The sequence below is a fragment of the Pelodiscus sinensis genome, chromosome 11 (genome assembly GCF_049634645.1).
Source record: "Pelodiscus sinensis isolate JC-2024 chromosome 11, ASM4963464v1, whole genome shotgun sequence".
Taxonomy (NCBI): Eukaryota; Metazoa; Chordata; order Testudines; family Trionychidae; genus Pelodiscus; species Pelodiscus sinensis.
The window spans coordinates 27120026-27135187 of record NC_134721.1 but is presented as its reverse complement, the minus strand read 5'-3'; the positions used below and the strand labels follow the sequence as shown (position 1 = coordinate 27135187).

Here is a 15162-nt window from a genome sequence, read left to right as displayed (position 1 = left end):
ATTGACTCTTTTTTTTTCTCTTTCTGTCCCTTACTCTTTCACAAAATCTCTTTTGTTTACTAGACTGCCCAAAGTTCTTTACATGAAATAAAGTAACTTTCTTCTGCTTACAGTGATGTCTAATTGATCATGAAAATAACGTCACCATACCATTGTGCCTGCATTGATGTTCCATAATGATGTCTATATTCAAACAAAGGATTTTGTAATGTTGTGGATTGGTCAAAATCTTATCATAATGTACTGGCTTGGTCTTGTTCTAGTGATATATAAGAAATTGTTCAATGTTTTTAAGAGTCTTATAACTTTCTCCCTGACTATTTGTAATAAAGCAATCACTCTCAAATGGTTACACCTAGTGTCAGTTTGATAATTGGCTTTAATATCTACTTTTCTGAGTGTGAAGGTATTAGCCAGGGCTTCAGTTAATGTGATTTTAAGTTCGCTAATAAAAAGTTCAAAGTTGGCTTTGTACAATAATCTTCATTTCAATTAGACTTACTTTAAAACACAAAGACTTTTTTTCTGATGTTTGCTTCCAAAAAAAAAAAGGCACTTGACTGGTATGGTTTTGTTTTTCCCCCACTAAATATACAATTTCACAGATATATGTGGGCAATGTAGGGCTTCAGCTATTTCAATTTTGTCAATAATTTTGAAACATTACCCAATTATATCCAGTGAAATACTTATTGTGCTTAATAAAAAGAAAATGGAGGGGCATGATGCTGATTTATTTTTGCAACTATAAAGGACTGAACAGTAATAGAAAATATCATTGGTACATTAGCTGGCTGTTTTAATGCATATCTTGTTAGCTTTGTCATATGCATATATAGCACTTTCTAAAGAACTGTGGTTATGTAAATGAACAGAATTGATGGGTACAGAAATTATACCAGCACAACCTGAAAGGTTTAGAACTTCAGACCTATTAATACAGATACTAATGCATATTTCCCACCCACTTATTAGTTTTATTCAGTACTTGAGTAGGCACCATGTAAGAAGCAACGATAATAACATATTAGTCCAATCTGTATTTTATAAAGTTTATAGATTTTTCTGGGGGAAAAATGGGCTTTTGAATTGTGTAACTTGAGTGATACAGTTGCATGTATAAATAAAACTCTATACTTACCTGAATATAAACTCATGAAAAAATAAATACTATTAATGCCATCATGTTTATTGAACTGCTTACTTTTACATATCCACTGTTCGTTTCTTCTGCAGTATTTTGCACACTTGGAACTATTCCTAACTTTGAGAAATGTAAGGAAATGTTTAGTTACATAATGCACTATATGAGCATGCAAATTGATAATTACTACGTAAGTATATATGAAGTACTATTCAGTATATAGCAACATTGCCTTTCCTTCCCATGCTGCAGTGATTGACCAGAGGACAGTATTCACTAAATAACAAACCTTAATAAGTCAAAACATTTCAAACATTTCTCCCAGCTCTTCATGGTTGGGAGCAGGGGGAAATGCCTTGGCTCAGGGCCATCCCCTCGGCATATGCAAAATATGCAGCAGCATACAAACCCAAATTTTGGATATTCCTACGCAGCTGCGTGTTCTTGTGTGCCTGAGGATATGCCTCTGCTGGTTCCTCTCTGACCGTTCCCTGAAGCTGCTCTCTCCTGTCTGCTTCAGGACGTCTCCCTCCTTCCCTCACATGCTCCTCTCAGCCAGCAGCAACTTGCTAGTGACGGCTCACTGCTGCTAGATTGGCAGTGGAGAGGAGGCCCCAGGGAAGTCCCTGAACCCTACTGGAAGCTGTATGAGGGAGAGAGTGACAAAGTCCCATGCTCCCAGCAGAACTTGCATGGGGGAAGCCCCAAACCCTCTGGCAACGCTACATTGTGGGGAGGGCTCATTTGCAATGGGCCCTATCATTTCTAAGGGCGACTGTGGCTTTGCTTCTCTTTAGTTCTACTCAAATTAAAATATTGCAATGAAGGCTGGACCACAATATTGTCCTAACAGCCAGAAGCAGGATGTAGAAGTTTTAAAAGAGTTTTCAGCCCAGATGTGCAGACCCAAGGCATTTGGAGAAGAATCTGAACTCCTTCTTACAACCTGAATCATACCTCTTGAATGACATTTCCCATTCCATCTGTTTCAAAATGCTGCCCTAAACATTTATGCTAGATAGCTCTAAAATATTATTGCCCTTACTTTTTAATTGCTTCTGTTAAATCCTTGATGCTTTTTATGCTATGAGGACTATATGTTGGGTTATCAGTACTTACTCTGTACTATATTTTTTCCTTTTTATCCAGAAAAATTTTCACCATGGTAATTGGCTGGTTTTTAGAAATGAAAAATCCCAGTAGATGAAAAGAACTACATATATTACAATCTTAATCCATTAAAATACTCTCCCCAAAATACAGGACTATAATTCTGTGCAGTTGGATTACTGGGTTCCTATCACATTTCTTTGTCCATAAAGATCATATTCTGTGTACAGGATATATTCTTTCAAACGATTGGGCAGTGGAAGGAATGTCATGAAGACAGAACAACGCAGACGCAAATGGCCCATGCATTTCCGAATCTTCAGACGACAAAGATGTTTCAAAGAACGTGGATTTGCTTAAAAAGAAAGAAAATTTGTTTTTTTACCAATCAAATAAGAAACAAGATATTTACTTTCCCTGAGAGCCCTAAGCAACATTTGAGAAACTTTAGCTTTGAACACATTCATTGAAATCACAGTGGGGCTTTCTGGGAGTAAGCTTGCACTTGTCAAGATATCAGGATCTGTTCCCTGGTAAGTGATCACCAAATCCATAAAAGTAACATTTTTGGAAAAGCCATTAACTGAGCCATTAGCCTAGTCTCTGTAAATTGAAGCTTGAAACACAAATTAACTAAAGTTTGAAGAAAAGCTTTGGCCAAGGGTAATTTAGGCCTGAAACAAAAATGGATTGTCTGTTGCCTCAGAAAGGCACAGAAGAAGAAGAGTAATAAGATTACAAGGAATGGTTAGTGTGTTAACTTTTCCCTATTATGCAGCAATCATTCTTGCCCCTTTATTTTTTTTTAACAGCACTTGCATTCATTATTAAGAAAAAAATAAGGGGGCCAAATGAGCTAACAGCTCTATGTGACTAGACTAAAATAATGTAATTTGAAAGAAATTGCCAGTGTATTGAATTGCTTTATATAAAGAACAGTGTTTGATGCAGCAGTGATAAAGCAGGAACAAACCCTTTTCTTTTAGTCCTAAGCAACATAAAGTACAAATATATAGTTCTGTGGACTCAATATGCATTTAATTAAGCATCAATAGATATAATCTACTGCAGTTTTGTAACCAGGAAACTCTTTCACCACCCAAAGTGACATTCTTACTGATGTGACTATTTTATATTGCAAACACTTCCAAGGCTTGTTGTATTTGAAAATTTTATTTTCATCTGAAGTTTAATTTTTGTTACAAGGATGGGCAGGACAAATCAATGCTGGCCCAGAAAAGTAGCCTAATTCTCAATGAATCAATAAAAGGTGGGTATCTAAATACTTTTGAGGATCTGGTCCAGTGTTGCAAATATGATATAGCTAATAAGCAAGCCAAAAAGTAGTATCATTTAGCATTTTGGATGTTTTAGAACTCTAGAAACCTGACACTTACTCAAAATGGAATTGATTTCTGGCCAGAGTGTCTGTTCCTTGAGAACTGCTTTCAGCTTATAGCAGATGCTGACATGATCAACATAATCTAGCATCACTCGCACTACCTTCCCAGAGAGGTGCTTCAGCCATGACAATGTTATCACTTCACAGAACTAAGAGATGGAAAAAAAGAAAATTTCAGAGTATAACATTTCTGTGATTCACCTCCCCCTTTCAAATTCTTTTGCAGAATGTAAGTAAATTCCCAGGGGAAAAAACCCCAGTAGTGGTGAGTGTTGTCTCTCTCAGAGGGTTGATTGGTTGTAAGAGAGTTCACATAAGTCCTCAGAAACAGAATATGAAAAACCAATGGCTAGTCTCTTAAGTTTGTCTGAACTAGCTTACAGCCATCATGAAATTATTTGGAAGTGAAGGTTATGTGCACATCAGTAAACTCATGTGTTACAATTATTTAAGGAAACGTTTTTAGAACTGCAAATAGACACTTGTGCCAACTGTACACCCGCATTTGTAGGTGTGAGACATAATTGTATTTTAATGAAAATATAAAGATGAACTGTGAAGCAAAACAATTTGTGTGGTTTAGTGCTTAACAATTCATAAAGACTGCCTCAAGTAATGTTTTTAACCTGTATTATAATATAAAAACCTGTCAAGCTTATAGTTTGTTCTCTTTGATAGAGGCCTTCTTTGGCATGATCATTGTGTGGTCTGAACTGCAATTTCACATTAAAGTATTTGAGTACTGCTGCTTCCTCCTAAATCATGTTTGAATGCAGGCATTGTTATTGGGGTGGATGAGTGGCAGCTCAGGCTTCAGCTTCGTGGCATTCCAGTTCAAGGGACATTATGGTTCTTTGATGTCCCAATGGGTGCTCCATTGTTGGTGATGGGTGGTCCCTGGAACTGCACATCGCAGCTTTTCTTAGCAGTTGACAGTTTGGGCTGCGCACACCTAGGAGGCGTCTTGCGCCACTGAGCTTGGTGCCTCGTGCGGCAGGCCAACCACCCCTTCAGTTTCTCTTCAACTGCCATCAGTCACATAGAGAGCTCTGATCTCTCTTGCCTCAGGCGTTTTCTCTCTTCACACATACTTGTTGCTTAATTGCCTTTTCCTTCTGGGCTATTGTCCTTAATTGACTACTAGTTACAGCTTCAAAGAATGAATAGCAAACAGAAAGAACAGGCTGTCCTAGCCTCAGTCCTGATGGACAGCTGCAGTGGTGGCAACTTTAATACCTCTCATACCCAGCCTTCACTCTCTCTCTCTCTCTCTCTCTCTCAAAAAAAGAGAGAGAGAGAGAGAGAGTGAGAAAAGGAGAATAAGGCAGCATGAGAGTCAACGTCGCTCGGCATGCCCAGCCCTACAAGTTTTAAGAAATGTTTAAAATGTAATGAGCCCATGCCAGCCTCTGACGGGCATGAAGCATATGTAAGATGCTTGGGGGAAGCCCATGCCCCCCAAAAATGCGACCATTGGAAGAGCCTCAAGGCCAGAGCCTGGAAGGACCGTGAAATGGGGCTCCAAATGATTTCAGTTGACAGGGCGCTGCAACCATCAGATGAGCCCGAACCACTGGCAAAGCATGGAGACCTGAAATGCAGCTCTGTGTCTCCATTGCCCCATAAACAGAGCAGGGCAAGAGTCTCTCTGGCTAGCTCACTGCCAGAGAAGCCGTCCCCCAGACGGATCACCGGGGACACCTTACACTCGGCACCGAAGACTGCCATCGTAGCCGTAACTCACACTAGCTTGGAGCTGGCACACATGTCAATAGCATCACATAGACTGCACAGGCAGAAGCTGCTCCATCGCTGAAGCTGGCACCGCAGCATTCAGTGCCACAAAGGAACATTGAACCGCCTGCTAATCCTCAGCACCACCACCTCCTAAGCCATCACCTGCAGAGAAGCCCTCCGCATCAGAGGCTATAGTGCAGATGTGGCAGCATAAGAGCACAGCGCAAGCTGAAGCCAATTCTGTCTTAACAGTTGAAACCTACAGCGTTCAGCAGACCCACATCCAGGGGGTCCCCCACAGTTAGTTGACTCTCCAGGTTCATTCTCACATGGCACGAGACCTCTGTTGACACAGAGGGATGTTGCAGTTACTGAATATGATCAGAAGAGTGTTTTCTCTAAACACTCATCCCCAACTACATCTCGTCAATTTCAGCAGTACTGTACCATGAAAGACCTCATTATTCTCATTGGTACCCAGAATGGTAGCATCCTCCTCCCTACTACTTTACCAGGTGGACACCGTGGGACTATAGGGAGCCACACAGACACCATCCAAGGGGCACAACTGTCTCACTTAGGAGACTCCCACCAGCCTCTCCATCTCACACCTTCCCACCTTTGCTGGACTTGGAAGAAGATAAGGGTCAAATTCCTGACGAGGGGAGTGTCACACAAGACCAGCAGGCATTGGAAGATAATTCGTCTCCACCCGTCGGGGATGCTGTAGTACCAGAAACATCAAACTCTTCAGACGACCTCAGACAATTCCAAGACCTTTTTAAGAGTAACCACCATCCAGGAGGTTCAACTCCAAGAAGTAAAAAAGAAACTATATCGCTTCCTAAAGAACATTAGCCCATCCTCTCAAGGAAGGATTGTTCTTCCTATTGATGGGGCAATAATGGAGGTATCTGACAACATTTAGCAGACACCTGCCTCCATCCAACCAACCTGCAAAAAGGGGACAAAGTACTTTGTCTCCCTCCTCCCCCAAGGACCTGGATTTTCTTCTTTCCCATCCCCAGCCAAACTCACTGGTGGTAGATGCAGCGAACCAACACTACAAGGCTTCCCAGATCAAATCTGCAAGCAATGAAAAAGAGTACAAGAAGCTAGACATCTTTGGCAGGAAGACCTACTCATCAGCCACACTGCAGCTTAGAATAGCAAACTATTCTGCACTGCTAGCTAATCATGACTTCGACAATTACTCTAAGATGGCTGAGCTCATGGAATATCTGCCTGCTTCCAAGAAGCCCATTCTCAGGGCGATCATCCACAAGGGACACACTATTGCCTGTACTTCTCTACTAGCAGCCATAGATGTTGCTGACATGGTGGCCAGAGCAACGGCAACTGCTGTCATGATGAGGAGAGCCTCATAGTTACATGCAGCAGAGGTGCCAAAAGAGCTACAGATTAAATTGGAAGACCTCCTTTTTGATAAACAAAAGCTGTTCACAGCGAACACAGAGGAGAGATCCTTCACAGCAGCAAGGACTCTCGCACCACGCTTCGCACCCTTGGCATGTACACACCACCATACCAGAGAAAGAAGCACACCCCTTACAACAGAAATAAGTACAGCTACTACAACCGCCCTCAGCAAAGAGCATACAAGTACAACTAATCCAGGCAGCGCGGCCCCAGAGGAAGCGCCCACCTCAAGCACGCTTCTCCAGATCACAGACCACCAAACAGCAGATTTGAGGAATTGGTTGAGGGTTTGCCCGACCTCCCCAACCATCCACCTTGTGTCTAGACTACAGGGTTTTGTCGACAAAACTATACCTGTGTCTACACTGCTGCTGAGTTCTGTCAACAGCTGTAAACCTCATTCTATGAGGAATAATGCCTTTTGTCGACAGAAGGCGTTATTGCATCTACACTGTCCTTTGCATCTACACTGTCATGTCGACAAAGCGGCTTGCTTTGTCGACAGAACTGGATGTAGTCTAGATGCTCTTTGTCGACAGTTTCTGTCAACAAAACTTGTTGACAAAAGCCTGTAGTCTAGATGTACCCCCAGTATTAACAAGCCAGAAATGCATCTTTTCCCACAGATTACGCCTCTTTTTCCAACACTGGGATTCAGTAACATCAGATCGATGGGTGCTAGAGATCATCCACACGGGATACTTCATACCTTCACGTTATTTCCCCCACCTCCCTACCTTTCCTGGCTCTCTTCAGGGACCCCTCTCACGAGACTCTTCTCAGGCAAGAAATTGACCACCTCCTCTAGATAGGTGCAGTAGAGAGGGTACCCAAACCCTACAAAGGAAGAGGGTTCTATTTGACCTACTTTCTCACCCAAAAGCATATGACTGATTTTGGATCTTGGCAAACTAAACAAATTCCTGTGCAAACAATGTTACAACATGGTCACACTGGACAGGGGGGACTGGCTTGCAGCCCTTGGCCTATAAGATGCATACTTCCACATCACGATACAGCCCTCATACAGATGTTACCTCCGTTTCATGGTTGGGGATGACCATTTTCAGCATACGGTTCTCCCCTTCAGACTTTCTTTGGCCCCCCGCATTTTCTCAAAGGTACTCGCAGTTGCGGCAGCTTATCTTAGGCAACGGGGTCGTCATTTTTCTGTATCTCAATGATTGCCTCATCATGGGTCGATCACGAGCGGCGACATATGAGATGGTGTTACCTACCAGCCCTGTGCTTTTGGGAGCTAGGGAGTGACATTCATGGAAAACCATCTCCCCCCCTCCCCTTCCCCTAAGCCTTTGCTGGAATCAGACAAAGCAATGAAAAGGACAGGGAAAACACACCTAAACTGCTTCAGACAAGGGTGATACAATTAGGGAAACACCCCAGCCTCATCTGCATTAAAGATGGAACAGATGGACATCGCATTAGCATACAGAATGGAGAGCAGCTCTTCCAAGACAAGAACCGCAGTGAACTATGGGACACCAAAAGCAGAGAAGCACTGCCTGATGGGAAATCCCTGCTCCAGATGCTAATGAACCCATGCCTGCTCACACCCAAATTAGTCATTATCAGACCAATTCTAGTAACGATCCTATTGACATCTAAAATACTGAAACTGCCTAGTTGCATTGTGAGCTTGTTCAAGGAACATCACCCATAACCAGGGGTGATCAGTCTCTATTGTTTCTCCTCTTTCTCTTTGAACTATCCCTATAAAAACGCCTATCCTTGCCCCAAGAAAAACTGTTCTGATACCTGGACTTAAACTGCATGGCTACGTCTACACTGGCATGATTTTCCGGAAATGCTTTTAATGGAAAAGTTTTTTCGGAAAAACACATCTAGATTGGCAGGACGCTTTTCCACAAAAGCACTTTTTACGGAAAAGCGTCCGTGGCCAATCTAGATGCGCTTTTCCGCAAAAAAGCCCCGATTGCCATATTCGCGATCAGGGCTTTTTTGCGGAAAACAAATCTCTACACTGGCCCTTTTGCACAAAAGTTTTTTCAGAAAAAGACTTTTGCCCAAACGGGAGCAGCATAGTATTTCCGCAAAAGCACTGACAATCTTACATGAGATCGTCAGTGCTTTTGCGGAAATTCAAGCGGCCAGTGTAGACAGCTGGCAAGTTTTTCCGCAAAAGCAGATGATTTTGCGGAAAAACTTGCCAGTCTAGACACAGCCCATCAGTTCCCTTGAGACTTCTTCATCTCCTGTCTGATCATGCTGGGGGCTCTGTTCTGCTTTTCTCTTGCCCTCTGGACCCCCGGCTACCATCATCATCTGGGAACCCCGATCAGTGCAAGCTCCGTGGAGTGGTGAGGTCTCTCTCTCGCTCTCTCTTCCTCCCATCAACTATCTCTCTAAGCATAGCCTCCTGACTCTGCCCTTTGTAAACTGTTATATGGTTACCTAACATTTGGAATCAGTTTCAATTTAGATTTAATATTGTAATTGTTAGATTTAATATTGTAACTTTTTGATATCTATTCACTACTCAGAAATAAATAACTTTCATTGTTAAGCTGGTTGCTTCTCTCTCTTTCTTCCTCTTTTGCTCACTCTTCCTTAAGGGGTGTTGTTTTGGCTTCCCCATTCGTTCTGCAACAACGCTTCTTGTACCCAAGCAAAAGATCCCTGTAGTGCCCAAAATCCTGTGGGGTTTGCTCATCATGTGATTTACTAGTGAATGACTGTGTTTTAAAGTGATGATAGTGGGTGCTGAACCTGGGGGCTTATGAGGATGGCAGCTTAAAGTGCTGTTTAATCCAGTCCACGGAGTCCAAAGGCATATGCGGGTGCAGTGTGGCATTGCTGTGAAACCCAGTCAGCTGAGTCCAGGGACATATGAGGGGGTCAGCTTGTGAATGCTGAGTACCCAGTCCTCTCAGACAGTGCTCTGAGTAGTGGGTGTGTGTGTGTCTGTGTGTGTTGTCAAGGTGGTAAGAACCCCATCTTGAGGAACCTAGTTCTTGCAGGAGAGCTCCAGTGGGAGGGGGACTTGGCAGCAGGGAGAATTCAGCTCCATATGAGAGCACAAGTAAGCACCAACAGCACACCTATAGAATTGTTAACCTTCCCCCAGTCCCATAAGAGTAACCCGATAAATGAGCATACCCCAGAGTATTGGACAAATCTGGTAACAATGGTCTCCAAAACCAGATGCCTGTTTGATTACTGTGGACTCATCATAAATGAACAGAAGTCAACTTGCGAACTGACTCAAGACATGGAATTCATCGGCGCTCTCCTCGATTCTATATCAGCCCCGGCATCCTAACCAAACCAACAATTCAATGCACTTTGGATTCATGGTTGGAGTAGTCACTACCGTACATACCTGCCTCCAGTTGCTGGGCCACATGGCAGCTACTACATATGTTGCCCACTATGCACATCTACATTTCCGCGCTATGGAGCACTAGCTGACTACAAGCCTTACTCAATACTCTCTCAGGAAGCAAGTCACTGTCCCGGCACATGTACTAGACTCTCTCAAGTGGTGGACTGCACACCACAACCTCCTCGGAGGAGTTCCCTTCCTGCAGCCCAAACCATAAGTTTAAATTACCACAGATGCCTCATTAACAGGATGGGGAGCAACGTACAACAACACACAGTGCAGGGAAGGTGGTCATCGCACGAAGCTGTTACACATCAATTTTCTCAAACTCCGAATGGTCAGGAATGCATGCAGATACTTTGCTCCCACCATTACAAACTGCGCTGTACGGATCCTAACAGACAACACAATGACCATGTTCTATATAAATAGGCAGGGCAGTGCGCACTCTTGATCCTTTTGTGCAGAAGCTATCCATCTTTGATGCATCCAGCGTGGAATTGTCTTCGAATCATCTTACATGGAGTCAACCGTGTCATGGCAGATACTCTGAGTCACAGTTTTACAGATCACAAGTTGGAATAACACCCCATGGTTATGGAATCTATCTTCCGCAGGTGAGACTACCCCGTAATAGATCTTTTGGCAACCAAGGACAAATCCAAGTGTTGCTGATTTTGTTCTCAAGCAGGACTGGGCGAGGGATCCATGGGCGATGAGTTCCTAATAGTCTGGAACAAACCTCTACCCTACGCATTTTCCCCCAGTCCCACTATTCCCAGGATCCTGCACAAAATTCGATTAGACACAGCTCGAGTCATTTTAATAATCCCATCATGGACCAGACAAACTTGATTCCTGTACCTTGGTTCCTGTCAGTCAAGCCACTTCTCCCACTACTATCTCAACACGACTTTCTGTCTCAAAACGGGGGCAAACTACTTGACCGCCTATACCTTCATGCCTGACTTCTCTATGGTTTCCTGGGTGCCAAATCCCAATGTTCAGAACAAGTGAGAACTGTCCTCCTCCATAGTAGAAGGCCATCCACTTGAAAGACTCAACCTGCATAAATGGAAATAGTTCGCGTACTGGTGCTAATGGACACAGGTCAATCCCTACGTGGCCTCTCTCCATCTGATCCTAGACTATGGGTACCATTTGGCTACTGGAGGAAACTGAGCAGGTGAGCAATATGATTTACATGGTATTCTGAGATTACACCCAAAATTGACCCCCAAAGTTATCTCAGGGAAACTTTGTCCCTATGGCAAATTATGTAAGGCAGATCAGCCATAAGGCCCCCCCCAGTTTACCCTTTTTTCCTGATGAGGTGATGATAACCAGAGAGACAACCTTCATTGACAACTGAACTAAGGAGTATGAAGCCAAGAGTTTGAACAGCCTTTGTTAATGCTTTACAGGTCTACACTTTCAACTACCATATGGAGGAAGTTTCATTATTGGAGGAAAGATTCTGATGACCTTTTAGAAAGCATACTGTAACGGGATGGATAAAGATCAAGTGGTTGGTCTCCAGAGACAAAAGGCACGGATAGCTGCTAAGTGCACTTACAGAGAGCAGAGATAATCCTGAAGTTTTTAAGGAGAGAAGGTAGTTCAAAATGGTAGGGATGTCAGCACCCTCTTAGGTTATTGGAAAATGCTGGTACCACATGGAAAACTTTTCCCACTTCGCTGTGTAGAACTTCTCTGTGGAATCCTAAGGATGGATTATACTACCTCCAAATATACCTTTTCTAGGTTGTCATCCATTTAATCCCCACAAGGGATTCCGGTGTGAGATATTTGAGCATGTCTTTGTCCTGGGTCACAAGATCCAGGAAGAGTTGAATTCAGATGGTAATGCTGACATCTGGAGACTGCTGGCAAACTAGAATAGTCTTGGAAATATGGGAACAATCAATATCACAAATACTCCCTGTTACTTGATAGTCAGCAGAACTCAAGGTAAGAAAAGAATGGATGGGAAAATCTACCTTAGTGGACCCAAACATTGAACTAGATATGTCTTCCCTCTGGAGCAGTATATCAGGAATTTCCTATTATTTCTCAGATGCAAAGAGGTTCCAAGATGGGAAACCCCACTGCTGAACTATGTCCTATACTACCAACTCGTGTAGCTGCCATTCATGATCCATGGAGAGGGCTGTCTGCTAACATGCTGTATACCCCTGGGAGATGTATTGCTGATAGGATGATCTGGGAGCAGATACATTTACTCTACAGATTGACTGTTTCTATGCAAAGACCTTGCTCCCCCTGGTTTGCTGATGTAGTATTCTGTTGTCAGATGTGACTTGGACATGTGAGGTCTCAATGAAAGGTAGGAAACACTTTCAGGCCTCAAGAACTGACTATATAAATCAAGAGGTGTGAATTAAATCAAGCCAACCTGCCCTTGTTAAGTGAGGAAATCAAGGAGGCAGCATAAATATTTTGAATCTCAAAAGACGGATGAAAATGTTCAACTGTTCGATATTTAGAATGGATCCCAAGCCGCCTCTCGTCTTGGGAATGATCTTCAATAAAATTCTTTCACCCTATGTTGGAGAGGAACTAGTTCTATGAGCCTTATTATGTTCTAGCTTTCAGATCGTATTAGGGATGTAAGTGTCTAGTTGACTATCTGATAAGCATATACTATAGTTGACTAGAGACATGACTAGTCGCTTTCTCCCCCCCATTGCTGCCTCTATCAGACAGAGGCAGCAAGTGGGAGAGCCGAAGCCAGTGCTGGGGGAGCCATCTTAAAAGCTGGTTCCTCCCAACACTGTCTCCATGTGGTGGGGCAGGGCACTTATGAAATTTAGCAAGAGAGGGGCTCTTATATATTTCAGAAGCAAAGCGTGCACGAGGAATACAGGGCCAATGGGGGACTCAAGCAGTTCCCCGCTGTTCCCACGAGCCCTGCTTTTGAAATGGGCAGATGGGGCCAGCGAGGGATTGCTTGAGTCCCCTACTGGCCCCATGCTCCTCGTGCGCATTTCCATCTTTGCACCCCTTCCCCTGGCTATTGTTGTCTGGTGGTGACCCCTCCCTGGGTTCCTCTCCTTTGGGGAACAGATACCCTAAAACTCACCTCTTGCCTCAGAGGCCAATTACAGTCAGAATTGGTCATGCTCATCCCTGACAAGGGGGTGGGCCTGCTACCTATTTCTTTTCCCTGTCCAGCCCTCTGCAGCTGTAGTATCCTCTCAGGTCCTGCAGGCTAGGTCTACACTAGGCCTGGAATATTGGATTAAGGTACTCAAATCCAGCTATGTAAAATACATAGCTGGAGTTGCCATACCTTAAGCCATTGGTCACCAACCAGTAGATTGGGATCTACCAGTAGATCTTGGAGCCTCTGACTGGTGAGCCTGACTAGTTTGGCCAGCAAGCTATCAAGTGCTAGCACTTCAGGTGCACCTCCACCTACTCTCATGCTGCTCCTGCCTTCTACACTGGAGATGCCACTTGAGAGGCTCCTGCTTGTTGTGCAGGGTGTGGGAAGGAGGGGGGGGGGGCGTTGATGTCAGGGAGTCCCTCTTCCTCCTCCCCCACTGCTGTATCCTATCTCCACACAGAGAAAAGGGGATGGAGGGAGCTTGCAATACAAATCTGTGTCACTCATACACTGTTTGTGTTTGTCATTCTCACAAACACACACTATCCTTCCCTCTCAGCTCCCATACCAAAACATACATGGTGGGGTAGTGTTACTTCTTTTACTGCTTGCAAAGTGTGTTACTTTTGGTTTTTGACTGTCCCTGCCCTGCACCTCCTCCTACACCCAACCTCCTGCCCCCAACGTGAGTCCCCCTGCACCCAAACTCCTTCCTAGAGCTTGCACCCTGAAACCCCTCCTGGACCCCAATCCCCCACCCTAGGCTAAGCCCAAAGCCCTCCCACACTCCAAACTCCTTGACCAGAGCCTGCACCCCTCAACCCCTACCTCGTGAAAGTGAGTGAGGATAGGGAAGGAAGGGGATGGAGTGAGCAGAGTGAGGCCCTCAAAGAAGGGGCAGGAAGGAAATGGGGCAAGGGTATTTGGTTTGAGGTAGATCTTACATTGCACTTAAATTGAAAAAGTGATCTTGTGTTTAAAAAGACTGGAGACGAAGCTTGGCGCTGTCTTCATAGAGGGAGTCAAAAGCATCAAACAGCTGTCCTTATTCCTCGTGACTGCCAGGAGAACTGGCACTGGCCAGAGCTGCCCTCAATGTTTGATTTTAACTAGAACCACTAAATTGAACACCAGAAGATCAGCCTCTGGCACAGTGAGTACAGACCTGACCTAAGACAATATCTGAGCTCAGGAGTTCATCAAACTGGAGCCCTGGCTTCTCCCAGCACTGCTTTGTTCCAGGTACCTATTTGTTAGGCAGCATTGTCCATCTCTTTCCAGAGCTGGAATGGCACTGAGCTCTCTGTGCCCAGCAGCCCATTTTATAGGGCTTAGCCTGACCATGATAGGCTGCCTTTAGCCTCCCTCTGATTGGCTCCTGAAACAACCCCTCTACCTCTTTTATTCTAGTGCAGCTCAACTGCACCATCACCGACTTGTTTACATAAAGAATTTGTTTATGACAAAATGGGGGTTTGACTCTTAAGTTTGAGACAGACTATCAATGCACATCAACGAAGTCCACATGAACAATCTGCTGGTTCACTTTGATCTAGTCCTTCCTGAAATGGACTAAATCAAAACAAGCTAACAAACTGTTAATGAGCATCAGCAGTAGATTCACACCTTAGTTTGCTGCAAACTAAATGTTCAAATTTTAGACAAACCCAAAAGTAAAATTAAATAAGGCCAGGTTCTGAGAATCTCCACTCAGAATTAGTGCAGTTTAATTAATCCACTTTTAAATTCATACCTTTCGTTCAATCAGATTAACTTTTGAAGCGTCCTGGGGTAGACGAGCCCTAAAAGTACACTAACTATAAAAACTATCTAAT

General features: G+C 43.8%; 1 protein-coding gene across 5 annotated transcripts in view; it reads right to left on the bottom strand.

Annotated features, from left to right (window-relative positions):
• Positions 1–46: 46 nt before the first annotated feature.
• ASB14 (ankyrin repeat and SOCS box containing 14) overlaps positions 47–15162 on the bottom strand; it is a 33618-nt gene continuing 18502 nt past the window's right edge. For all 5 annotated transcript variants that reach the window (XM_075938870.1, XM_075938867.1, XM_075938868.1 and 2 more), the window contains 2 exons: positions 3652–3805; positions 47–2609 (listed from right to left, as the gene is read on the bottom strand). In XM_075938870.1, coding sequence (XP_075794985.1) covers positions 2431–2609; positions 3652–3805 — 333 coding nt within the window. In that variant the 3' untranslated portion in view covers positions 47–2430. The remainder of the gene's footprint in view (positions 2610–3651; positions 3806–15162) is intronic.